Here is a 26,465-nt window from a genome sequence, read left to right as displayed (position 1 = left end):
TCAGGTATGTTTCTGTGCAGGAATGTCTGCGTCATGAGGCATGTGGAGGCAGGAGGAGAGTCTGTGCAACATGGGAGTGTTATCCACAGTTTGGATGTGCTGCTGTCACACAGGAAGTTTACAAACACAGTTAATCACGTTTTCATCATCATTACACTGCAGATAAAAATGCAGCTGACCAGGCACAACCTGAGTTTTTAATACAAACACATTGCTCATTTAAACTGTCACCACAAATATTATTTATTCATGATTCCTGCTGTTCATATCGATGGTAATGGATTACTGAACTGTCCTAGCAGACACAGGCTTAGGGGCCTAAAGACCCTGTAGCTTTTACTTGCAAAATGTCACTCAAATGAACATGTATTGAGCAGAAAGACACAAAAAGACCATGAAGAGATGGAAAGGAACTACAAAGATACACAAAATTACCTCAAAAAGTTACAAAATGAACTCAAAATTGCCTAAAAACAGAAACAATATAACCTTACAGTCAGATAAAATGACCTCAAACAGACACAAAACTACCAAAAGAGACACAAACTGACCTCAAAGAGAAACTAAATGACCATAGACACAAAAGGACTAAAAAAGGCACGAAATTGTCTTGAAAAAGACACAAATTGATGTCAAAGACACACAAAATAACCTCAAAGACACATGAAATGACCAAGAGAGACATAACTTTATGTGAAAAAGACACAAAATTACCTGAAAGAGACACAAAACTACTGTAAAGAGAGACTTAATATCTACAAAAAACTGGCCAAATCAGCCAAAAAAAGACAAACAGTTACTATAAAGAGACACAGAACAACCAAATGAAACACAAAATTACTTTAAAGACACACAAAATGAACTCAGAGACACAAAATTGCCTATAAATAGACACAATATGGCAGATACAGGCAGATAAAAATGACCAACTGACGTCAAAAAGACACAAAACAACCAAAAGAGACACAAACTGGCCTCAAAGAGACACAAAACAACCTCAAAGACACACACAACAAGCTCAAAGAAAAACTAAATGGCCATAAAGAGACACAAGATGACCAAAAAAGACACAAAATTGCCTAAAAAAGACAAAAGCTGACATAAGGGAGACATAAAAATGACCAGAAAAGGCACAAAACTGCCTTAAAAAAAAGACCCAAATTGATGTCAAAGACACACAAAATGACCAAAAGAGGCATAAAGTTACGTGATGGAGACACAAAACAACCTCAAAGAGAAACCAAATGACCATAGACACATAACAACCAAAAAGACACAAAATGACATCAAAGACACACAAAATGACCAAAAAAGACACAAAACAATTATAAAGAGACTAAATAACTAGAAAAAGAGCCAAAAGAGCCAAAAAGAGACACAAAATTACTACAAAGAGACACAGAAAAAACAAAACAGACTTAGCATTACCCAAAAAGAGACTCAAAACGACCTCAAAGAAACACAAAATGACTATAAAGAGAGATTAAATAATCTCAAAAGGGGTAAAACAACCAATTAGGATAGAAAATGACTACAGAGAGACACAAAACAACAACAAAAAGAGGCACAACCAGCACAAAGTCTCCATATTCTGCTCCCATGAAGAAGAGGTGGTGGGGCCTTGTACATGTCCGTGCCCAGGGGCCCATTGACTCATAATCCACCCATGCTTGCAGTTATATTTATCAGTATTTGTTTGTCCTTAATATACTTATTAATGTTGGGTATTAAAACCTCTTCTTTGAGCTGTTTCCACTCCCTGCCTCTGCCTCATTTTGGGGATACACCGCACCATGCCAACAATCCTTGGCATGTTTGGCTGCTTATAAATAGGGCACCCATTGTGCCTCATGGTGAGGGGAGTCACATAAGGACTCGCGTCTTATCAGAAGTCCATACTGTGTGTGTGGTGCAGCTCTGCGGCTCAAGGGTACAACGTCAGGGACCGGTCCTCCTCCTGAACCGTCAAGTTTGGGCAGGTAACCTACCTGAGGTCCACGCCCTCCGCCGCGCCGCTGAGCGCAGGTAACACAGAGCAGGAAGTGCCTGTCAACACCGTCGCTGTTACGTGAATGAAAATGCAACCGTGTGTTTGAGAGAGAAACAGCAGCTTTCACTTTGTCTTTAACTTTCTGCATTTTTAAAAACAGGACTACCCTTATTTTTTTAGTGAACATGCGGCTGTGTGCGTCCTGCGCGCTCCTGGGACTTTTGGTCGTTCTGACGGTCTTCAACACATCAGGTGGGATAATTATCTTTATCAGCGCAAAACAAGTTCGGTTATTGTTTGAAGCTTTGTTTACTTGCTGTCTTCTGTATTTATTGTTTTTTTTTAGTAGGCTACCCTTTTAAAAATCTGTTAAAACAAACATTGTCGCTTCACTCAAGTGTGTGCCAAATGGGTCAAGCAGACAACCGAGATGAGTGCATGCTGTCTATTGTGGCTAAACGCGCTCAGGTTTAACTTAACGCAAAGATGCAGACGTGAAGTGGATAAAGTGAGCTGTGCTCAAAGCTGTGTGTAAATGCATTAAGAGATAATAGGTGACATTTAGTCAGCATTATGTGTGATTGATTGACTCGACAGTGGAGATGAGAGGCTGAAGCACACATTCAGTCTGCGTGTGACTTTTAGACCTCCATTTTCAAAAGGTTTATGAGGCATTTATGGAGCTTCCTGAAGGCATGAATTCATCATGACTTCATTAATGATTGACCTGCAATCTGCTGCTGAGCTGAGCTATGAATCTGGCGGGTGTTTTATCTTTTATTTTCTACTAGATTCAAACTCAGAGCTGTGTTCCCCACTGAAAAGTCACCAGCTGCATGTTGAACTGATCCTCTTTCATGGCATTTTGTGGAAATGATTACATAAACTCTGTTTTCCCACCAAATATTACTATTTGAATGCTGTGACATCCTCGACACACCCATTGTTTACTGTCACAAGAGGCCCTCTAGCCAACATTTCATGTAAATGTTCTGTGTTGCCTTCAAGTCCTTGCAAGTTCAGGTTGGGAATTCCTGCTTTCTTTTTATGCTTGAGCTTGTAAAGCTTACCACACACATGCTTTCACACAAAAATTAAGTGTTTTCATTCAAGTCTTCATCAGTGCAGCAAGAACCACCAGAGTTCATGTAAATTGTAATGGCATTATGACTGGAAATGCAGTTGGGACAAATGTTAAACTGAAACTGTAATGTAGCTTTACAGCTGCTTGTGTGATTGAATTTACAATTACAATTTCCCCTAAAGGGAGACGTTTGCATCACAGACAGAGCAGTTAAAACTGGTTCACTGTCTTGACTCAGCGTTCAGATGACTCACGATAATGTGAAGTCAATTAATTTGCTTTGGTCTGTCACTACACATGGCGATAGGTGTGCCTGATACCACTCTGTTTGCACAAGTGTCAACAGCAAACCGTTCGACCCTTAGTGTGTGTGTTTTGTTCCTCTTGTATCCTAAATATTGCTGAGGTGTTGGGTGGCATTGTGCTCGGTGTGAACAAACTGATGTCATCTGATTCTGTCCTCTCTTCCAATATCTACAAAATGTTAGACAATAGAGAAAAATGCCAGGATCAGAATCAGGTTCATTGCCAAGTTGGTTTTCCCATACGAGGTGTTTGCTTTGGTGTATTGGTGCATAACAGAGTCATCAGTTAGGACTTGGCACGCCAGAGCATAGGTGTTTCAGCCGTGACCACCCGGCAGAGCCACCCCACGACACATCATCAGCTGTGCTCCTCAACATCATCGGGTGTTTCGGCCTTTATCACAAGACAGCCTCTGTTGAGGGAGGAGCACCACAACATAAACATAGTAAAAGAAAATGAAAGTCAAAGCAAGTACACTATTGAAAAATCAAGAAATTATATATAGAATAGAAGGAAAAAAATACAAGACTATAAAAGTAAATCTCGATTATAATTAAAGACCAGTAAAGTTTTAGAAGTTTGTGTAGAAATATACAAAATTATCCAAGGAATGAGCAGAGGTTTACAGTATGAAGTATAAAAAGAATGTTCAATAGAGTGCCCTGACTATGAGTTGTAAAACCCAGACATGATTAAACATTTCGACACTCCCTCATCTCAGAGTCAGTTGGTTTCTTGAATGGGTTTCTGGTTAGATGCCTGAAGTAAGGTCTGTGGTTAACACAAGCTTAAGAGACTTTAATGTTTTGCTATACGACATAAAATACATCAGTAAATACCCCACTTCTGACTTCTTTTTTTATGATTATTTTGGGGCATTTTACCTGTAATTGATAGTACAGCTGAAGATGAACAGGAAGGGTGGGAGAGAGAGGAAGGGTGATAGGCAGCAAAGGGCCGCAGGTCAGAATCAAACCTGGGCTGCTGCAAAGGACTCAGCCTGTATGGGGTGAACACACCCTACCAGGTGAGCTAGAGGTGGCCCCCCACTCATGAATTGTGAAGCTTGTATTTGTCTTAAAAAAGGAAGTTTTGTACAAGTGGTTAAATGAGACTACAGATCGTCATCATGCCAAAAACAGCTTTACAGCCTTGCTGTGGGGGCGACATCAAGTCATGCGACTGTGGTTCATTTATAGCCAAACGTTAGCTTATTATTTCTGTCGATTGCATTTATGTTTCAGAACTCAGAAATGCAATGCTCATTTGTGAAGATAATCTCTCTGAACAAAATGCCACAGAGCTTATTTTCTGCATGAATCCAAAAAATTCTATTGGCTTTGTCGAAGAGTAGCACTAATGTGCAGGTTGGCCTACAAGTAAACATCATTCATGCTGCAGTCTGTTGTGCAGAAATACACAGATTTCAATCAATCAATCAATTTTATTCATAAAGCCCAATATCACAAATCACAATTTGCCTCACAGGGCTTTACAACATACGGTTTTCTCCAGGTACTTCAGTTTCCTCCCAAAGTCCAAAGACATGCAGGTTAATTGGTGACTCTAAATTGTCCGTAGGTGTGAATGTGTGTGAATGGTTGTCTGTCTCTATGTGTCAGCCCTGTGATAGTCTGGTGACCTGTCCAGGGTGTACCCTGCCTCTTGCCCAATGTCAGCTGGGATAGGCTCCAGCCCCCCCGCGACCCTCAAGAGGATAAGCGGTTAGGAAAATGAATCAATGAATGAATAAATATTCAAGTACCTGAAAACAGAGAATGTTTGGCATTATTGCTTTAACAAGAGTCCACAGCCAGGCTAGCAGTGCTTTCAGCTAAATGTTAACACCAGCATGCTAACATGTTCAAAAAGACCCTGCTAACATGCTGACACTAAACAGTCAATGTTTATGTTAAAGTTTAGCATGCTAACATGCTGACATTTGCATATTATGACCACACACACAAGTACAGCAGAGGATGATGTCATTAGTTTAGCAGATGACCTGATGATGGTGCTAGAGGAAAGTCAGGGGGTGGCGGTGAACCCTGAATGTGTGCACCAGATTTCATTGCAGTCAATCTAGAAGTTGTTGAGATATTTCAGTGTGGACCACAATGGTTGCCTGACACCCCATGTAGTTGGTGCTATCCTTAGAGCCATGCTGCTAGATTACTTTAATGACTGTAAGAAGATATTTTAATAGTGCAAGATTAATTTTCTCTCAATCAACTCATCAATTAATGTGCTAATTGTATCAGCTTTTCTTTTGAAGATCATAAAGTTCTTGTGCACTATATATTTATTAGGACAAATGTTGTGCAGGATCCAAAGACTCAAGTCCAAATTTGTCTCGGCATGCTCAAAGGCTGCAACTAACAATTATTTTAATTGTTCTGTCGATCACTTTCTCAGTTAATCAGTCAGGTGTTTGGTCTATAAGATTTCAGAGAATACTGAAAAATGTTGATCAATGTGCAGCTGAAACAAAACCATACCGGCAGTAATAATAATTTCTCCCATTTTTTATTAATTTTATCCTCAACCTAATCAAACACCTTTAGATCACTAATCATTTGTAGCTAACTCCCTCTGATCTGTTCACTCAGTATGCCTGCAGACGACAGTGCGACCAGACAAAGGCTCAGAAGTAACGGTGAAAGTGATCCCCGGGCTGCCGCTGGATCAGTGTGCTGTGTGTACGGTCAGCGGGGTGAATGACACACAGACATCCTGTCAACCGTCTCTGTCTCTGGTCCCTGGGGAGGAGGTAAAACTGCTGTTCAACTGCTCCCAGCCTGTTGAACAGGCTTACGCTGTGACCATCGCTCGGACCATTGGTGAGATTACCGACCTTGTTCAAAGTTTTAAGTTCTTGTGTAGGGAACCAATCAGGACCAGGTTTAAGTCTAAAAATCTGCAAAAGAGGGTGTTCATTTTGTGCAAAAGCCTGAAAAGGACACAAAAAAAATAAAGTGGTTACTGTTCTTAAATTGTTTTGAGCACAGTCATGATATATTCTGAAAGTTAACTCTTTGGAGTCTTTAACCGGCATTGCACGTTTTAAACCACAAACATGTTAGATTTATAGTTATTATGTAGTGGATACACTGAAACTTTACATTTCAACGTGTCGTCATGTATAGGCACAAAAACTCTTGATGAGGATGAGGAAAATATCACATTTAGGCTTTAAAAAACAGTTTTGGTGGCACAGTCACAGCTGGAAATGCAGCGATGTCTGTGAAAAACAACTATCTTTCGTGACACTGTTGCAGCAGGAAACACAGCGAGGTCTCAGAAGGAAGACAACCGCTTCTTTGGGACTATCCTGACAGAAAAAGCAGCGTTGTCTCAGTAAAAAACAACCACTTTTTTGTGGAATAAAAGCAAAAGGTTGCTAAAAAACACAGTTGTTGTTGGCTAAAAACCTGCTGGAAACCCAGCAATAATTCATTGTAGTCTGCAGTTTGTCAGGCGTATGTATGAAATGTGCAAATGTACCATATTCATGGTTTGTAGAAACGTCCAACCTCAGTCCATGGTGCCTTCAATATAGAGTTGGTTGTTGGATTGCTACAATTAATTTAATTCCTAATAAATTCACATCAAAACATAATCAATAGATCTGCATATGCACCTTGCACATGACTTGAAATTCTTAAACCAATCTTTTCTTTAATTTTAATCCAGAGTGCACTAAGGATGCCTGCAGCCCAACAACAATAGAAACTCAACCCTCCTTCCTCACAGAGCTCAGCAGAGCCTTCACCTGGGAGCTGAAGGCACCTGAGAAGACAGCTGTGGGTCTGGATGTCCTCGGAGACAGGCTGATGGAGACAACACAGCCATGCCCTGATGGGTTTCAGTATTTGGTGACCACAGCAATCGGCACAGGCCAGACACAGTATTGTCGAGGTGGCTCTGTGACTCGTTTAGACCTGCCCAATGAAGCTGTTGTGTCTCTGCAAGTTGGATCAAAGACTCAGGTCGACTCTGTGCTGTTCCAGGTGTCCGCTGGACCTCTAAGTAAGAAAATATGACGGTACACGACTCTTTCAAGGAAGCCTTTAGTAACACTGTTGATTTTAGCTGGAGCTGCGGACGTTCCATACAGACTTAGTGACAGATTTGCAAATAAACCAATCCTTGCATCTGTCTCATTCTCTCTGTTTCACCCCGTTTAGAGGGCCGAACAATGGTTGTAACTGTTGATTCAGGCACCACTGTGGTCGTCAGCCGGGATCCTAAGAGAGAAGAATGTGAAGTGTGCTCTGTTGATGGCTCCACCAGAGACTGTAGCCCCACAGAAAAGACACTGACCAACGTTGACAAGCTCTCACTGGAGTTCAGCTGCCAGAAACCCGAGGATGTGTACAGAGTGGAGATGAAGAAGAAAATAGGTGAGACCTGTGGAGACTACATGTCAACATTTACTTCAGTTATCAGCAGGATTTTGGATCGGTCATTTTAAAATATATATTAAATTCTCTTGTATGGAAGAAAAAATATGACTTATTTATCAATAAAGATGAATAAATAAAATAAACACTAATGTAAATGCTGAAATAAAAACAAAAATAGATTCAATTAATTATTTTTTTTAATTATTTATATATTTATTTTATTTTAATATTTTTTATTTTCATAATCAAATAGAGGTGTATTTACACTCTAATGAACACATGAAGCAATATTTGAATGCAAAATTAGATGGAAAAAAAATATTATATTTTGGAAATAAGTTAATTTGTATCTAATTGATTTCTTCTACAATCTCTAATTATTTATTTCTGTATTTTAAAATCTTTCCTTTTTAGTTTAGTTCTGTTTTTTTTCAGATATACAGACATAAATAAACAACAGAAATATAAAAATACATACATTAAGAAATGTGGACATACAGGGGGAAAAAATTGGGGAAAAAACCCCCCAATAAAAAACGATTTGTCAAGATAATTGAAATATATTTATGTCCCAACCAGTGGCCATTTATTTATTTAATCATTTTTTCAACAATTTATTTTGTATTTATTTCAGCATTTATTTATACATTTACTTATTGTTCAGTACTAAAAATATTTATTGATTTCTGTAATTACTTTAGCATTGACTTTTATATGTACTTATTTATTTACTGATTAATTGAATTTAATTTCTATTTATGTACTTATTTTAACTTAACATGTGGTTGTTGTTTTTTGTCTTATGAGCTGCTGGACAGCTGAATTTCCCTTTGGGGATGAATAAAGTTCTTTCTATTCTCTCCATGGAACTCAAAAAAAAGAAAAGTAAAGAAAGAAAATTTCTGTTAACTGCATAACATTGAAATATTTGTCATCTTTGTTACTCAGCATGCACCCAGAACTCCTGCACTCCTGCTGCAGGAGAAGTTGATCCCGACCTCTTTAAGGACTTTAAAAGATCCCTAACATGGTACATTAGTCTACCGGAGAAGACTGTATTAACTCTGGACTTCCCTGGTGGATTAAAGGAGATCTCTGAAACAGAAAATTGCCAAGACGGCTTTCACTACACAGTGAGCACAACTAGAAGTGATGGAAACAGCAAAATTAACACCTACTGTAAAGGAGGGACAGTGTCTCGTCTGGAGCTGCTCAGGGCGACGACTGTGACTGTAGACGTGCCCGAAGGAGGTGAACTGGACTCATTCACTGTCAAAGCAGTGCCAAGACGTAAGTTCACCTTCAGTTTGTTCACACAAGAAAGGAAAATAAATAGTTAATAGATTAGAACAATATATTAAAGACATTTTCCAATATAAATTCATGTAGTGTAAGTATAAATTAACAAATTTAAAGTGATGGTTTTAACGTACAGCTTTTTTTTCCCTTTAGGTGGCAGAATGATGTTGGTGCAGCCTGATCCTGACACCATCATTACCATCAGCAGGCCGACCAGCGAGCCAGAGTGCAGTGTGTGTGAGAACAAGGAGCCCACACCAATATGCAAACTGAATTCTCTCACCCTGGAAGATCCTCGCAACACCTCAGTAGAGTTCACCTGTCCTCAGCCTCAGGATCTTTACACTGTGGAGATCAACAGAGAGATTGGTATGAAGGTCAAAAAAAAAGTACTGGTATTGATGTCTGTTGATTTTTTTTTTTTTTTTTTTTTTTTTCCCTTCAGGTGTTTCATCAAGTACATTTCTAATGAGATATAAACAAATTACAAAGTACTTTTAGTTAAGTGACAGACTGAATGCAGGACTTTTACTTGCAAGAGTAAAAGTTTTTACATTGTGGCAGTGCTACTTTTACTTCAGTAGAAATATCTGAGTACGTCTTGCATGTCAGTCAAAACCAAAGGGCCTGTTCCAATACCCACACTTCCCCTAGAAATACCCACTTGCACTTGGTTGTGCGCCTTCACGTTTAGGCTAGTGGTGTCCCAAAACAGAATTGATCTAGTGGAAGTGGTTTCCAACACTTAAAACCCGCCCTAGATTCCAAGGGAGCCCCGACCCACATTTCCAACGAAGTGGAAGATGAAACACCTTGCAAAGTCAGCAACGTCGGCAAGTTCTGGAAAACAATTTGTTACTGTACGATCAGAATGTAGGCTATACAAACAAGAGATGGTTGGACTAGCGTAAACTCATCAGCAACTCGGTCGAACACAGCGTCAACATATTTAAACAAATCGACGTACCCGAACAAAATCGATCAGAACTAGAAGACGTCGTAGGCGCCTCCTGTTTTCTGCATTTCTTCTCCGTTGATTCATCAGACGGAGAAGAATAAACATAGCACACACCACAACACAAGCGCTGGAGCCGACATTTTCATTGCGTCACTACTACGCGTGACGTATGCCTGCACGTCGGCCACGCCGATTTGCATGAAGTGGTGTCCCATTTCTTAGGGAAAAATCTCTATCCTTATATTTCTCACTTCCCTCATCAAGGGCTACCTCGCAAACGAGGGCACTCAATACCAAGTGGAAGATTTAAGGGGTAGAAATGGGATTGGGCCAAAGTATGAAGGAACCATCTTGTTGTGTTGTTTACTGTCAGTGTAAAAGGAGACTTTGTGTACTTTTTGGTAAAAATCTCTGGCAGTAGGGTAAAGTTGAAGCGGTGTTTAAAAAAAAAAAAAAGTTTTTTCTGAGGCCAGTGTAATTTTTTTTAATGCTTTGCAATGGGAGCGCCACGTATTTACGCTACCCCACAAACAGGGTAGCACAGCAAAGTGCTTAGCGTGATTCTGTGCTGAGCCCTGCTGGTTTGGCATTTTTTCTGAGCTCCGGGAGTTGAAAAGTGTTCAACTTCAGGTAAAAACGCTGCTCGTCACTGTGACTTAAAGGGATAGTGCACCTAAAAATGAAAATTCAGCCATTATCTACTCACCCATAGGCTGAAGGAGGCTCTGGTGAAGTTTTAGAGTCCTCACAACACTTACGGAGATCCGAGGGAGAAGTGGGTAGCAGCACAACTGCACACCTAATGGCTGACGGCGACCCAGATTAAAATGTCCAAGAACACAGAATTGAAAACGCAAAATATCTCCATACTCCGTAGTGATCCAAGTGTCCTGAAGCCCCGACATAAAAAGTTGTTTGGAAAAAGTCATCGTCATAAAAAACTTGTGTGCTCTTCTTTACATTCCCAGACTGCACAGAGAGCGCCTGTTCTGGAAACATTGTTCAGGCCGAGTCCTCACTGTTCCCAGACTTCAACCGGACCTTCATCTGGTATCTGAAAGTCGTCGCCACCCGGGCCTTCCAACTGGACTTTCCAGAACCAGGGATGCGACAGATACCCAATGAAGAGACCTGTCCAGACGAGCACACATACTCTTTTGTCACCTATCTGCGCACGGGACCAGCAACCATTGGTACCTTTTGTAAAGGAGGACCTGTGACTACCGTCCTGGCTCGCTATAAGGGCCTTGTGTCTCTGAAGGTGCCTGGGAACAGGAAACTGGACCCCGTTGACTTTAAACTCAATGTTGGGCCTGAGACCAGCAGTAAGTATGTAGATTTGTTTTTGTTTTCATGTCATGCCACAAATTTGGTCCATGCCACATTGGATTTGAAGACACAGTGTGTATCAAATATACATACTGTATATCAAGACGTCCTCCAGTAACACATACGCTAAACCAAAATATGCAGCCATTTTAACTTGTGAACCCCGCACACAAGGCTCTTCTTTTTTTTTGTAATAATTTGTTATTGAAAAACAGATGATACTTAATTTAAAGTGCAATTGTAATATATTAGATACATAAAGTTTTTCATTTATACATGATAAGAAATAAATAAAAGGGTGTCCAGATGCATGTACTTTAACATACCAACACATTCTCACTCCCAACTCATCAAATACCTAGACTTGGTCAGTGGCCCTACACGTCGAAGCATGAAGCTCTGTGTACCCCTCCAGCACCAGTTTTGCCTCCTCAGGGACGGCGTGCCAGTTTATGTTCATTACACGCATTGTCTTTTCAAAATAAACTTAGAATGTAGGTAAAAAAACTTTTAGGTTTACTTCGTTAAGTTTAGGCAATGAAAGTACATGCTTAGGTTTTTGTTTTTTGTTTTTAATCACCAAAACCATAGATGTAAGTTATAGATTCCTGCGAACAGGTGTTGTTTTACAAGCTTGTTTAAAGGGATATCGATGCCTCCCCCTGCCTGTTTCAAATCACAATATTCTCTCCTTGTTTCTCTCCAGTGGCGGCCATAGTGAAAGTCAACCTACCTCGAGGCTTGTCGGACACAGACTTCATCACAGCCAACTATCCCGGTGATTTCCCTGACAACCAGCAGATGCAGTGGGACTTCACAGTGCCTGGCATGCACAACTACACCATGAAGTTCCTGGATCAAACAGCTCCAGAGTGCCTTAACAACAAAGTGGAGGTGGAGTACCAGAAAGAGAACAACAAAGTGACCAAACTGTCTCTGACAGATCCTCAGCCGCAGCACCAGCAGGGCGACTTCAGCATGGTGCTGAAGAACTGTGAGACCAACAAGACGCTGCAGGGACTCACCCTCAACTACAGAGTCTCTGTAATGAGAAGTGGACATCCAGGTACAGTGTTGACATCTGGGAGTGTGAAGGGCAGGCAGTTAATTTAGTACATGCACTCATTGTTACTCAGAGAAACCAGTGTGCTTGTGTTTTACAGAAAGAACAAGGCATTATTTATGTCGTTTTCTGGCGATCTTGATTGGGGAATAAAGTCACAGTTTGAGAATCAGGTTTTGTTTTCATGCTGCAGATGGAACACTTTTTCATGCAGATGGAGAATTTGAGGAAGTTTTATGACACAACATTTGGGGTTTTTAAAGATCAAGTATATAATGTATTTTTTTTTTTTTGGAAAATTTAATGCTTAGCTGTGCAAGGTGATGAGAGGCACAAACTGGAGCTCCGTGTGTCCAAATATTCATGACTTTACCAAAAGCCACAACTTTTGACTTGTCTCCAGTGGTAGAATGCAACTGGGACAGTATTTAGGAGACTGCTACAGAACGCAGCAGCAAAACAGGCTACAATGTAAAATTAATGGGCAATTGTGCACCATTTATTTCCACTAAAAGTGCTTGTTTTTTGCCACTGAAAGACACAGAAGTGTCTGACAATATTATAGAAAGGATCTCTACAGAAATAGACCTCTTTGTTTTAGAGTAAGATCCTTCCTGAAACCTCCATATCCACCAGACCCCATTTAAATAAACAGTAATTTTATCATCATAAAACGCACTTCATTCAAAGTCGACAGAAGCAAAATAAAACCATCTCAGTTTGTCTTTCCACTGTTTAAACAATTACAAAGTCTGGTTTGGTTGAAATAAACCCTTAATTCAACCAGTTAGATGTAAAAATAAGCTGACTGTATAGACTCTAAAATCACTGCTTATTTAAATGGAGTCTGGTGGGTGTGGCAATAGCAATGTTGGGGCTGTTCTTGGTTAAACAAAAAGGATCTTATTCTTTAACAAAAAGTTCTGTCTGTACAGATCCTTTCCATAATGTTGTCAGACTCCTACATTAAAAATCTGAGCCTGTCAGTGGCAAAAAAGCACTTTTAGTGGAAGTAAACTAATGGTGCATCCATGCCCTGAGTGGTTACGTTGCAGCGTGTTTCATGTTTCACTTAAAACTGGACCAATTTTAAAAATTGTTGTCTCCATTAGTCACATGTCACATCTGGACCCCAAAACTTAGGGTCCAGATTGATAAATATCAGAGTTATCCTTTAAGTGCAGTTTTGAGGTACTAGTACTTCATGCTGTATTTATTATATGCAGAAATGAGACAAAAAAAAATGCAGCAGTTAAGTTTTAACAGGATTTCGGATAAAATATCATGACAATAAAAGCTGAGATGAAGACCTCCCTTTTGATCACTAACATATTGTCTTGTTATGTTGTATTTCTGGCTTAGTTGTGTCTAAGGTGGATCTAACCAAACACCCAGGAGTGTCCCTGCAGATAGAGAAAGTGGGTACTGATCCTTACTGTGAGATGTCCATCAACTCTAAGGTTGAGATGAAGATAAATGTGCCTGCAGGCACAAAGGCCACCCTCTCCTTCCTCGACTGTCCCACTGAAGATGTGCGCCTCACTGCCGGTAAAGTCATTGGTAAGTTGAATTTATGTTGCATGTTCATGAGATGATTGTAGCTTCTTTTGAGGTTGAAATCTATCACTTCCTTGTTTAAAGAAATGTTAAACTCAAAGTATAAAGACTATTAAATTCATTATGGGATAGTTCAGTGTTTTTGGAAATTAGTTTTTTTGACAAGATGAATTCCTTTAGTTTTGAATTTAGTGGATAACTGCAGCATTTTTCAACCTGGATCCTGAGAACAGTTTTTTGAACTGGTCAAGTATTTGGAGGGACCGCTGTGGCCGACAGCTGCAAACATTCAGGACTAAAAAGTACTTGTTTTTGTCACTGATAGGCTCAGGTATTATTCTTAGGGCCCGTTTATACGACAACGATTTCAACTTAAAACAGTAAACTTTCGTTGTGTTTTGGCCGATCGTTTACATGACAGCGGCGTTTTGGGCGCCTGAAAATGCAACGTTTTGAAAACAGGTTCCAGAGTGCAATTTTTTGGAAACGGCACCGTCTCCGTTGTCATGTAAACTTACATTATGCAGTTCCTCTGAAAACGGAGACTTTTCGCACATGCGCATTACAGTTCCAGTCACTGGGCATGCGCGAGAAAGTCGACCATCACAACAACAACAATGCCGAGTTCTGTTTGTGCTGCTCACCCTATTGATTTTATCAACGCTTCTCCAGCAAAGTGTAGATCTACTGTAGCAACTCCACCTCGTCGTCCGTCCAGACAAAGTTATCTGTGCGTGCTTTCACCATTGTGTCTTCTTTGTTTTGGTTTGTAATCAGTGCGTTGTAGAGGAAGGCACTTCAGTGCAGGCGCATGGTGTCATGCCGTGGTGTTGCTTTGCAAATTTACACTGCCACCCATTGGCTTGGCGTACATACTACAGCGTTTCCAGTAGATTTTGCGGCTCCGTGTGAAAGGGGATCGTTTCAGTAATGTAGTCATATAAACGCGGACGTTTTTTAAAACTTAAAGGACAGACTTTTTCTCTTAGAGAAATCGTTGTCGTCTAAACAGGGCCTTAGTGTCTGACAACTTATGGAAAGGATCCCTACAGACATAGGCATTTTTGTTTAAGAGTAAAATGCCTTTTGTTTAACCAGAAACCGCCTTGAAATCGTTATTGTCAGACCCACCAGACTGCATTTAAATAAGCTATGATTTTATCATCATTAAACACCATTCATTCAAAGTTAACAGGAACAAAATGAAATTCCCAGAAACCATCTTGGTTCGTTTTTCCACCGTTCCAACAATCACCAACTCTGGTTTTGTTAAAGTAAACCCTTAATTAACCCAGTTAGATGTGAAAATATGCTGGCTCCATGCATGCTAAAATTATTGTTTATTTAAATGGAGTCTGGTGGGTTTGATGATGGCGGTTTCAGGGCTGTTTCTGTTCAAACAACAAGGATCTTACTCTTGAACAAAAGGGTCTGTCTCTGTAGGGAACCTTTCAGTAAGTTGTCAGGCTATTATAACAACAATCTGAGCCTGTCAGTGCAGCACTCTCTCTCAATACTGGAACAATTTCAAAACTGTTTTTTCCTTTAAGTCATTAAAAAAAATACAGAACTTACCCTTTAATATTTTCTCTTTTTGTGTGCTTTTTAATAACAGGGTGTCAAAATGTGACATCCTGCCCTGCAACTCCCCTCACTGTGCCCAGACTGAGCTCCTGGCTACCGATGCCCCTTCACAGCTTCACTTGGCACCTCACCATCCCTCAGGACGGCACCGTGGATCTGATGTCGCCCACAGGGAGTCTCCGACAGTCACTGCCCGGCCAGGAGTGTAATCAGTCTCTCTCCCTGCATGTGGCAGAGGGTGATGGGTTTTCTATTGGAGATTTCTGCCATAATGGAATGATCCAGAAAGTTCAGGTGCACGCCAATGTCTCAGTCACAGCCACAGTCCCGGACTTCAGTAAGATCAGGGGGGCTTTTCTCAATGCCAGCTTCAGTGAGGAGATCCCAGGTAAATTCAATATACTCTGGGCTAATGATTGTTTTCATTTTTGATTAATCTGCAGATTATTTTATGGGGTAATCAATGAATTGTTTTGGCAGAAAATAATTAGAAAAATGGCCATTATATATACCCAAAGCCCAAGGCGGCAACTTCATAACTGTTTAGTCCCACAAACAATCAAACCCAATATTATATTAACCAATATTCTGTTTAATATCATGCATGTAAAAAAAATGTGGCAAGTCTTCTTTTGAAAATATTAAATCAGAAGAGAAGAGAATATTTTGGGCATTTCTGCTTGAAAAATTAGTGAAACATTAAATTTTCTGACTAATTGATTGATCGATAAGTCATTTCAGTTCTGTTATACTGTCCTTTTTTATTGTTTATATCAACATTAGAAAGTTCTGACAGGTTAACAAATTTCAATCAGTTTGAGTGAATTTCAGAATGGATGTTTATTGACAAAACAATTGATTAACCAAGAAAATAATCATGAGTTGTCATGCTGCTACATTATGATTCTCCACTGTAGTTATGGCCAGCTTTACTTTTTAATTCCACACAGGGGCACTATCGTACCATGAATACTGGAGGATACAGTACTGACACTCTGCATTACTTCCCATCCCTTGTGTTTTTTAGAGACCATTATCTACAGAGTCAGTCCAAAGGCGTCATCGCCAACCCTGCTGGCCACCCCCAACTGGCCTCAGGGTATGAAGCCTTCCTCCACCGTCTCCTGGATTGTCTCTTTGCCGAGCCAATACAAGGCCCTCTTGCAGTTCGTCAATATCAGCCAGCCCAAATGTGCAGACAGGCACACAGCCATCAAGGTAAAGATGCTGGGGTACGAGGAGGAGCTCATGAGCCGCAGGGAGGACGAGGAGGCTGAGAACAAGTTGGAGGTGCCGCATAGTTTCTATCTCAACATGTCCAACTGTATACCAGAGGAGGACCAATTTGGTGCGGTGACCAAAATCGTCCTGCAGAAGAAGATCAGTAAGCAAACAATTAGGGCCTTCCATATACACAAAAAATCCTTACCTGAAACAACTAAAGAATTTAACTCTACCATGTGTTCTTTTTGCCTCTAAAGATCTCTTGGCCATTGTCCTGGGGATAGCAGGAGTCCTTTTGATTTTGCTCATTGTGCTGGCTGCTGTATGCATCGTCACAAAGTGAGTACACCTGTAGCAAAACTCTAAAATCTGGGCCCGTAGTTATCGAACCTAGCCGTGCTACAGCTGCTGCAAACTCAGAATTTATCTCAAGTGCAACTCAGTTTTGTACAATAAATGCAGTTGGGAGTTCCTGTTCCGTCTCTCCTGTAGCTCAGGGGTTCTTAGCCTAAATAATGTTGAAGACCTCTGGTCTATATTCTATAAGATTAGTGATTAACTGGTGGCTTTTATTGACTCTTTCTTACTGTCCATATTCTGCCTTCATCCTGCAGGAAAAAGAAAAGAGACAGAAACAAGCAGTCGTCCATCTACATCTCCGGAGGGAATATCTTCCGCCCAGGTGACAGGCACTTCAGCAAAACTCGGTCTGACAACGAATCCCACGTCTACGCCTCCATAGATGACACGATGGTGTACGGCCACCTGCTGGGTGACTCCAGCTATGCCGACAGCATTCAGGACAACTTCAATGGGATGCAGACGGACTCTTACAAAACATTTACAGGCCCCACTGATGCACAGCTGCCTGTAATCAATGAACCGGACAATGAGCCTGAGATGGACCAGTTCAATACATTCCTGAACCCATCGGACTCTTTCCTCCCGCCCCGTCCACGCACTCCCATTGACCGGCAGGACAGCCTTGGCTTCCAGGACCGCAGGATGGTGGATAATGAACTGTACACGTTCAAGAGTACAGGGGACATAAATACGATCCGGCTCTCTGGTGCTGACATGGAACCACAGCCGCCTGTAACAGAGGACTCATTGTAGTGTGTCAGGACTGTAGCTGCATGATGGGCCGCTGTTACTGAATTGTCATTACAGCACTGAGTATCTCCAGACTGCACGGATGTAAACTTCTGTGCCTCGATCACACTCAGGGAATCTGAGATTGATGAGCTTCTGAATGTGATGTGTTCATCGTCTTGTCAGAACTCAGTCATTTCAAGGTTCAAGACTCGAAGCTGTGATCCTCTTCTTTAAAGGAAGTTTGGCATTTTGGGGGATACTTTTTTAGTGTTTTGCTGAGAGTTCGATGAGAACATTGATTTCAATCTCATTCATGTCCAGTAAATCTAAAACTCCAGCCAGCAGCTTGTTAGCTAAGCTTAGCATAAAGACTGGAATCAATGGGAAACAGATAGCTTGACTCTATCTAAAGGTAACAAAATCTACCCACCAGCAACACCTCATTTACACAGCTCTGAATGTGCATGCGTGTCAACTGGAAGTCCATTCATTCCCATGAAAATCTCTGTTATCTGCAATGTGTTAGTGGCACTCCTTTTCTTCAGTCCGCAATTTGCCTCAAGTATGTTGAAAAAACTGAGCTGTTGCGGCAGATTTCGAACAGACTGTATGCACTGTGCCACAGCAGGTTAGCATAAAAAGAAATTAGCTAACAGATTGATGGATGTAATACAGCTTATGCTTTTTTTCCTAAGTGAAAAGTATAGAGTCTGTGCATAGTGATCATATGTCTTTCAACAAAATATTTCACACACATGACAGGTCGACCCACTTATCTGTTGCCATGCATTACTGGTCCTGTTTTTGTCATCGTACTGCTCCATGTGCATATTTCACAAGATTGGACAGCAAAGAACACTCACAATTAACTTTTCTGCCATATCTGCTGTGGCATTTCTAGCTAGCTGTAAAGAGATGCATTTCCTTATGTTGAACACTAGGGGCATACTCTATATATTACACAGAAGTACATACACATTAGGCATAAAACTCATACAGATTAAACAAATGAGCATTATGCTGTGTTCATTCTACAGATGTTACAGCAACAATGTTGCCAGCTACATGATCACTGGCCTAGCTACCTGGCTAGCACCTCAACTGAACATCATTTAAAGTTTGAAACTGATCAAAAGTAGAGAAACTTTTTGACCAAATATAGAGTTTGTAGCCTCATGTCAGTTACTTCCATTGAAAATTACTTGTAGCCTGTTGCTTTGTCGCTCATACTGTGAACATAGCATTAGAGATCCTGGAAGGTAGATTTTGTTTCCTTTGGACGGAATCAGGATTGCTGTTTTCCAGGGTGCCATGCCATTGTTCCGATGGCCCAAATTTCCGAAGCCTCAGCAGTCCAAAAAAATGTGCCATTGTACCGCAAGCCCGTTTCTTCGACGGCCCATTGTCTCAAAAACAAACGCTCATTGCTTCAAAGCCCTGTTTCTCCGCAAATACACACTCCCCGTTCAGATTCTCAGTGGCTCTTGACCAACTACACCTGTTTTTTTTTTAAAGCCAAAACGTGATATTTTTCTGTGCCTAAACCTAACCAAACATTTACTACGGTGTTGTTAAAAATTCTGGCAATTGGGTTGTGTAACTGCAGGGAGTGTTTATTTCCTAAGAAACAGTACTTCAGAGCAATGGGTGTTCATTTTTGGGATAACAGGCCGTTGGCAGAATGGGCTTTTGGTCCAGTGGGACATCTTTCAGACTGACAGGGCTTCGGAATTTTGGGCTATTGGAACCGGCAGTCCCTGTTTCCAGCCTTGGTGCTAAGCTTAGCTTATGATCTGGAGGCTGTATCGTACCATACAAACATGAAAGTTATATCAATCTTTTCATTTAAGTCTGAGCATGAAAGCAACAAAAAATGTCAAACTATTCCTTTAATATTTGATCGTTTAGTTTTATTAAATCTCCACGTGGCATGGATTCAGCAGCAGGGACTATGAAAAAAATGTGCTAGTCCTTGTTTAAATAGTATTTTTATATTGTTTACATGTTTTGTTTTTAAACAGATTTGTTTTTTCTTTACTTGTAGATAAAATGTAGGTGTTTTATTGCAATAAATTTTAGGAAAAAGGTCTGGTGGGGACACCGTTCACTTCTTGAGGCAATGACTGCCATCACACTTAACTTTCCTTCTCATGCTGAGACGGTCACCTTTTGCATGCTGGATAGTGAAAACAATTTCAACCACAGGAACTCTGGCCATGAAAAACAGTGACGCGAATGAGGGTGTGGAAGACTTCAGACTGCAGAGCTGCAGCCAGTGTTTACCATGGAGAAGTGTTTTTACTGGAAACAACAAATGCAGGAGCCAGGATTACATAGTTGCGCCACATTTCTTGCAGCTGCAGATGTTACATTTAAAAATAAAGTCTGCATTTCTTTACTGAGCCTTTTGACTGTCTGGAACAGCGTTTTGATATTTTGGGAAATGCACACTTTCTGGCTAGAAGTAAGATGAAAAGATGTGTGGTATCAATTTTCTCATTTAAAGGTACTGTGTGTAACTTTTTACATGTGTTAACTGTTTTTGCAGTTGCTAACGGATGCATGGATCCTAATGTAACTTAAAAGCCGGGACCTTCGCTGACCCTCTCCGTTTCCTCTAACAACCTGTGGGCTGACTACTGTGTAAAGGACTCGGGGCGAATTTTCCTGGAAGATCCAAAGGATGTGATGAATCTTAACGAAGACATCTCTCTCTAGCATTAAGACCTCCTAAGGCAAAGTTCTCCCAACATCGTGCTGCATCTCTTTTCAGCTCCGCTATAGCGCTGCAGTGTACAACAGTAGCTAACGTTAGCTAAGAAATGGACTGTGTTTATGTCAGCAAATGGTTGGCACCCACCACAACAGAGTCTACACATGCTGTTTTTCCATTAGACATCCTCACCGCAGTGAGGCTGTAAAGCCATGTTCGGCCTGTTGATGTTCTGTAGTTCTCATTTAGCCATTTGTTAGCACCTGTTTTAGGACACCTAAAGGCTTCAAATTTCAAGAGTGGTGTATTTACTGACGTATTTTATGTGGTAGAACAAAATGTGAAAGTCTTTTAAGCTTGTGTTATGCTGCATTCAAATGGGTTAGTGTTCACTTTGTTCAAGGGTAGAGTCATCTGAACACTCCCCCGTTGTAGCATTCATGACCTCGTAAGTGGAAATTTTCTGAGAGCTTCAAGTTCGTGTTCATGACTTCCCATGTCGTTAACATGCGCATATGAGTTCCATTTGAACACAACATTAACAACAGACCTTATTTCAGGCATCTAACCAAAAACTCGGGTTTTCGGACTCTTTCCTGCACCACTCTATTTGATTGTACTTGATTTTCCAGTATTCTTTCAACAGGATGACAGTCTGTCTCTTGTTACTCAGTGTTGTGGCCCATGCAGGTGCTCGCCATGGCTACGGAGGATGCTGACTGCAGTTCACGTAACGGCCTCAGAGAGGCACTACAACAAAGATTTTCTGAAAGTTACACACAGAACCTCTAACGCTCAGTATGCATAAGCCTATCTCCCCAAACTTTTCCTTAAAGAAACGACAGCAGAGGAATGGGTTTTCATCATGTATTGTTTCAGGTTACACCAGGCCAGACATAGGAGACTACAAGGCTAGCAAACTGAAATCACGTCTATTTTAATGAAATATCTCTTAGAATTCTGGCTCCATGTGAGTCTTGTCATTATGCAGTAATGGCAAAGGGGTTATCCGAGTTTAAACCAGTGGTTCTCAACTAGTGAGTCTCAACAGAGGTGTGTGGAAATAATAGATAGTTACACCCAGTTTTTAAACATTCGTGAAAGGTGCCAGCACCTACACACCTTCTGTTGCAGGAGTACTGGCACTCTGAATTATGAACAATCAATATGTTTTGAAATAATTGCAAAAATTATATCCTTTTTTTAAAAGGATATGTAGGACATAGATCTAGTCCTTTGGAGGAGATGGTGTCCCACAATCTCTAGCTTATTCTGTTCCTCCTGGTTTTACTGTGACCACAAGGAATGTTACAAATGACACATCACCAGATTGCTTTTGTCAAAAATAACAAACCCATATGTCACATGCTGCTGACTGTGACTTCTAAATCAGAATTTAGTCCTGATGCAAAACCAGCCGAGAACCACTGGTTTAAAGCTCTCTTTAGAATAGCAGGCAGAGCAGCATCGCAGCAGGGGTACACACTGAAAGCAGCTATAACCATGCGCAGTCTATGATAAGATACATGTGATCAAACAATGTTGAACTGGCAGATGGAGGGCTTCTCCTCACGACAGTTCTCGTCAAACCACTTCCCATTAGAGGCATCAGACAGGACGGCGCAGTTGTGGGACTGGCCGCCGTCTGGCTGAGGGGACCTCTGGTTGGAGGTGTCCCAGTTTTTGTATGTAATGCTGGAGCCGGTCTGATCCACCCAGGTGCCCTCAGTCACCATGTCGTTGACGCCAAGCCAGACCTGCTCATTTGGGCCAATGCTCTGGCGGATGTAGTCTCTGAGCTGGTCATTCTCATCGCGGGATGTGGGTGTACCGAGGACACCGCCCAGGGCATTACAGTCCTCACTGGCAGTGTGATAGCGTTTTCTTACAGTGTCAGCCAAGAAGCACTTGCCATGGCTCTTTATGCCTTTCAGACAAACTGAAGAGAAAAATAAAAGTGAGCAGATGGTTAGATAGACCCAAACTATTATTCAGAGTCATGTCAGAGTTTTTTTCAGCTGTAGGTAATACAGGTGACCTTTAGTAATACAAATAAACATAGTCCCATGTACTTGATTTTTTGATTTGCAGGAACAACTGGATATCATTTTGTGTCCCGAACACAGTTTTGCCATGTGCACTCCAGATTCAGACTTGCAGTTCAAAAGACTACACATGTATCCCATCTGAATTTATTTTTAGAGAAGCATACAGACTGTTCTGTCCAAGTTGAGTACTGAACAATGTAGTTCTTGTCATGCTATCAATAATTCCCCCTTAAGCAAGCCCTTTAAAATGTCCACATTGTAATCCACTTATTACCACTGTGACACTAATGGCTGCTTGCCTGCTTCCACAGGTGATCATAAAGTAGGTTCAGACACAGAATTGCATGTCTAAGGCTGAAAGGAGTTCATTTAGGGGTAGAAGGTAGCTGTTTACTGGTGCAGGGGTTTAAACCTGGCCAAATTGCAAGTCTAACCATGGCTGGAATAACTTAATAAGGGGCCCCTGGGGCAAAAAATTGATGTTGGGCCCCTGTCGACCCTATACTTGTCGCCTGGCCCTGGGCTTTCTGTGCTTCAGTGACTGCATGGTAATTTGATTCAACTATATTTAGGAATATGCCACGTAAGTAAACAATATAAAATAACTATGCCTTTTCTCTAAGGTCCCTTTCCAACACAATAAATAAATAAAACACAAACAATCACTAACATTTGAATTTGTCTTTAATGGGAAAGGTTATAATCAGCATTCATATACATATTCTGCAGTAGTTACAAATATTTATCGGCCCCAGCTTTGATCGACAATGATGGAAACATGACACTTGGGTTGACACAGTATTTTCGCCCCTTTCCCAGTGCGACCATCCGTAGCTTCTGTGACTCTTTGTCATCTCAGCCGCAAATTCTGTTCACCTCCATCCAAGCCATGCTTGGTCATCATTACAAAGTAGTCTGCACCAAGTTTTAAAGAGTGACTGAATAAATAAGAGATATATATAAAAGAAGTAATCATGGTTACATTAACACTGGCCTCCATGCTGCTTTATTCTGTTTACTAACCCTGTTTTCTGGCCATTTGTAACGTTAAGTTTGACACATGACCAACAGTCTGCTTGTGTTTTTTTCTGTCTATATTTAATTGTTTGTGTCTCTTTGTTGTGATTTTGTGTCTCCTTGTGGTTGGTATGTGTTAATTTGAGTGACATTTTGCAGGTGAAGGCCAGAGTGGTCCCTGACACCTATTGTCTCTTTATGATTGCGTGTAGTTATTTTGTGTCTCTTTGCAGTTCCTTTTCATCTCGGTGTGATCTGTTTGTCTCTCTGTAGTCATTTTGAGTCTCTTCCTGGTCGGTACATGTCAATTTGAGAGATATTTTGCATGTATACGACAGAGGGGTCCCTGATTTGCCGGGGCCCCTGAGCCAGTGCCTGGTACAGACAGGGCCATAAGACTACTTAATATGGCTGGACCTACCTGGGTTGATTATCTGCTTTAGCAAATTCCTTTAAAACATTTGCAGTCTCTTACATTATGCACAATCGAGTCATTGATTTTTGGGGGCAGTTGCTTCTTTTGCCCAGTTGGTAATTAAGTCTTTGTCTGAACCCAGATTCTGTCAAGTCCTGGTGTTAGGAGACTGTTAGAGGCCTTCTCAGGGTGATTAATATTAAGAACAAGATCCAATTTATGATCCAGCTGCTCAAAAGTCCAGCTTACCTGTCTGCAGGGCTTGTTGTTCCTTCAGTAGGTTGAGCTCCTGGACGATGTCATTGATTTGTTTCTGTAAGTCCTCAATGGCAGAATCCCTTGCCGTATCTGATTCCAAAAACAGTGGAGACGCAAGGAAATTCAAATCAGGTTGTTTATATTTCAATTATTTCCTTTTTCAAGGAGATCTGAGCATGATTACATAGAAAACATGCTGTTGAAATAAACATCCCATAACACAGATATGATATTGAAATCATTTGTGATGGACCAGGTGTCTACCTTTCTTTATTAGCTTCTTCTTTGGTGGAGTCTGTTGAAACGAGCAGTTCACCAGTAGCAGTACTCCCAGCAGCACGCACACTCCTTTGAACTCCATGGTGAGACCTGTTGAATGAGGCTGCTCCAACGTGGATGCTTGCAATTTATCCGCACCCTCCCACGCCCTCCCTCTCATCTCTCCAAACAGGGAAAAATACTGAGCTCCAAAACTGCCATTTGCAGGAATAACAATCCAACCTCAGGAGCCTTAAAGGATGGTGTGTGTGTGTGTGTGTGTGTGTGTGTGTGTGTGTGTGTTTCATCTGGCTCCAGATGCTTAACGTGGAGGGCCAGTACAAACCAGACCAGGCCTGGAAAGCAGGTGGAGACTGGCAGACAGTGTAAAACAGTTATGATGTAATAACCCTGTGCAGCTTTCATCAAAGTATACTATAAAAAAGAAATAAACAACACTGACTCATGTGTTGCACAAATGCTTAAATAACTTGGTTACAGTTTATTTCTTGGCTCTCAGGATGAGAAAAAAGAGATGGAGTAAGACTTTCTTTCCTAACAGTTGGCCAGTAGGTGTTTTGGAAACCTTTAGTTATGGCCTCATTTGGAAAGATTTAAATATTTCCAGGTGTTTTTGGCAGCAGGAAGAAACTGAAATGAAAAACTCATTCATCATTACATGTGAAGTCTCTTATGCAGCTGTAAAGGCACTTGCAATGTCACCCCTTATTTTGAAATGTGTATATCTTCACAAACCATTCTCTGAGTATGTTTTTTTTTTTTTTGCTTCAAAATCTGCAATTTGAGTTTGTTTTGGACCTGTCTACTCCATATGTCTGCTCCCAGCCAGCACACACACCCTACAGCATGTCTGTGGGAAGAGTGGAATGATCCAGAGTCACATCTGGTCTTTCTGTAGCCTTAGACTGACACGTGGCAGAGACAAAAGGATGCAGAGAGACTGCTGTCCTGACAGTACAGTTCAGAATATTTTGATATGATTTTGTTTTGAAAATAAATAATGAAAATAATGAACTCAAGCTTGGTGAGTGTGGCACAAAAAATACTGTTGAGCATTATTACTGATGGACCTATTTGATTTTGTGTGAATTGATATCTGTAATATCTAGAGGTTTAATAGTAGCTGATGAGGTGGGTGTACTACCATGTAAATGGGTAGGTTACCGAGGAGGAAGTGGGTATACTTTCCTATAAATTCCAGTGATTTTTGTGGATGACAGGTGGGTATACTGTTATGGGCCAAAAGAAGAGGCGGGTATAACCTGTACACCTGCGTATAGCCTCCTCTGTGCCTACCTTAAGATCCTTAGCTTACTTTGTTATTGTTACCATAAAATGTATCTCCCGGTGTCTGCAGGTACAGATGCAGCCACCTAGAATTTCCTATTGCTCTGTTATGGGGCCCAGGCAGATCCATGGTGGATCCCTGCTGGCACATTGTCCGGTCTTTGACTGCTGCTTGGCTGGGATGAGATTGTGTGAGATCACAGTGGAATCTAGACATGCCCTGTCAGGAGACTGGTAATTGGCTGGGAACTGACTGGCACCTGAAAGGCCTTTGGTTGGGAGGGGAAACTCTGGGTGGCTGCATCTTTATCAGACACTTGAATTTAAATGCTTTTTAAGACCTTTAAGATCATTTTTTAACAAATTTAAGACATTTTTCAATCAACTTTTTTCACTTCGAGTGTTTTCACACTTAGTCCTTTTTAAATGAACCAAATTCAGTCCTCTTTAAGTGGACCAAAGAGTGGACTGACAGAAAGGGGACTCAGTTCTTATTGCGTTACACTTACAGTTCATTTGAATGAGGACTTAGTTCTCTTTCCAGTCAACTTCA

The 26,465-nt window shown here is 40.9% G+C and overlaps 2 protein-coding genes across 2 annotated transcripts; one reads left to right on the top strand and one right to left on the bottom strand.

Annotated features, from left to right (window-relative positions):
• Positions 1 to 1,998: 1,998 nt before the first annotated feature.
• cdcp1b (CUB domain containing protein 1b) lies at positions 1,999 to 20,297 on the top strand. The gene is made up of 13 exons (XM_033638045.2): positions 1,999 to 2,242; positions 5,990 to 6,220; positions 7,074 to 7,409; positions 7,568 to 7,783; positions 8,735 to 9,076; positions 9,239 to 9,454; positions 11,012 to 11,368; positions 12,079 to 12,438; positions 13,798 to 13,995; positions 15,608 to 15,964; positions 16,604 to 16,960; positions 17,058 to 17,139; positions 17,415 to 20,297. The coding sequence occupies exons 1-13, from the start codon at positions 2,176 to 2,178 to the stop codon at positions 17,914 to 17,916; spliced, it is 3,621 nt and encodes a 1,206-aa protein (XP_033493936.2). The 5' UTR covers positions 1,999 to 2,175; the 3' UTR covers positions 17,917 to 20,297.
• A 1,164-nt stretch (positions 20,298 to 21,461) lies between these two features.
• On the bottom strand, positions 21,462 to 24,771 carry clec3bb (C-type lectin domain family 3, member Bb). Its single transcript, XM_033637731.2, has 3 exons — positions 24,611 to 24,771; positions 24,338 to 24,436; positions 21,462 to 22,547 (listed from the first exon to the last, which is right to left on the bottom strand). The coding sequence occupies exons 1-3, from the start codon at positions 24,705 to 24,707 to the stop codon at positions 22,141 to 22,143; spliced, it is 603 nt and encodes a 200-aa protein (XP_033493622.1). The 5' UTR covers positions 24,708 to 24,771; the 3' UTR covers positions 21,462 to 22,140.
• Positions 24,772 to 26,465: the final 1,694 nt, after the last annotated feature.

Source organism: Epinephelus lanceolatus, chromosome 16 (genome assembly GCF_041903045.1).
Source record: "Epinephelus lanceolatus isolate andai-2023 chromosome 16, ASM4190304v1, whole genome shotgun sequence".
NCBI classification, from domain to species: domain Eukaryota; kingdom Metazoa; phylum Chordata; class Actinopteri; order Perciformes; family Serranidae; genus Epinephelus; species Epinephelus lanceolatus.
Note: the sequence above shows the minus strand (reverse complement) of the source record. Positions and strands in the feature narration are given on the sequence as shown.

Excerpts from the sequence above, each read along its gene's own strand:
- cdcp1b (XM_033638045.2), top strand. The coding sequence starts at position 2,176 with ATGCGGCTGTGTGCGTCCTGCGCGCTCCTGGGACTTTTGGTCGTTCTG. Across the intron at positions 9,455-11,011 it reads GGAGATCAACAGAGAGATTG|ACTGCACAGAGAGCGCCTGT; the intron begins GTATGAAGGTCA and ends TTACATTCCCAG. Across the intron at positions 15,965-16,603 it reads CTTCAGTGAGGAGATCCCAG|AGACCATTATCTACAGAGTC; the intron begins GTAAATTCAATA and ends TGTGTTTTTTAG.
- clec3bb (XM_033637731.2), bottom strand. The coding sequence starts at position 24,707 with ATGGAGTTCAAAGGAGTGTGCGTGCTGCTGGGAGTACTGCTACTGGTG. Across the intron at positions 24,437-24,610 it reads GAAGAAGCTAATAAAGAAAG|ATACGGCAAGGGATTCTGCC; the intron begins GTAGACACCTGG and ends TTTTGGAATCAG. Across the intron at positions 22,548-24,337 it reads ACAACAAGCCCTGCAGACAG|TTTGTCTGAAAGGCATAAAG; the intron begins GTAAGCTGGACT and ends TTTTCTCTTCAG.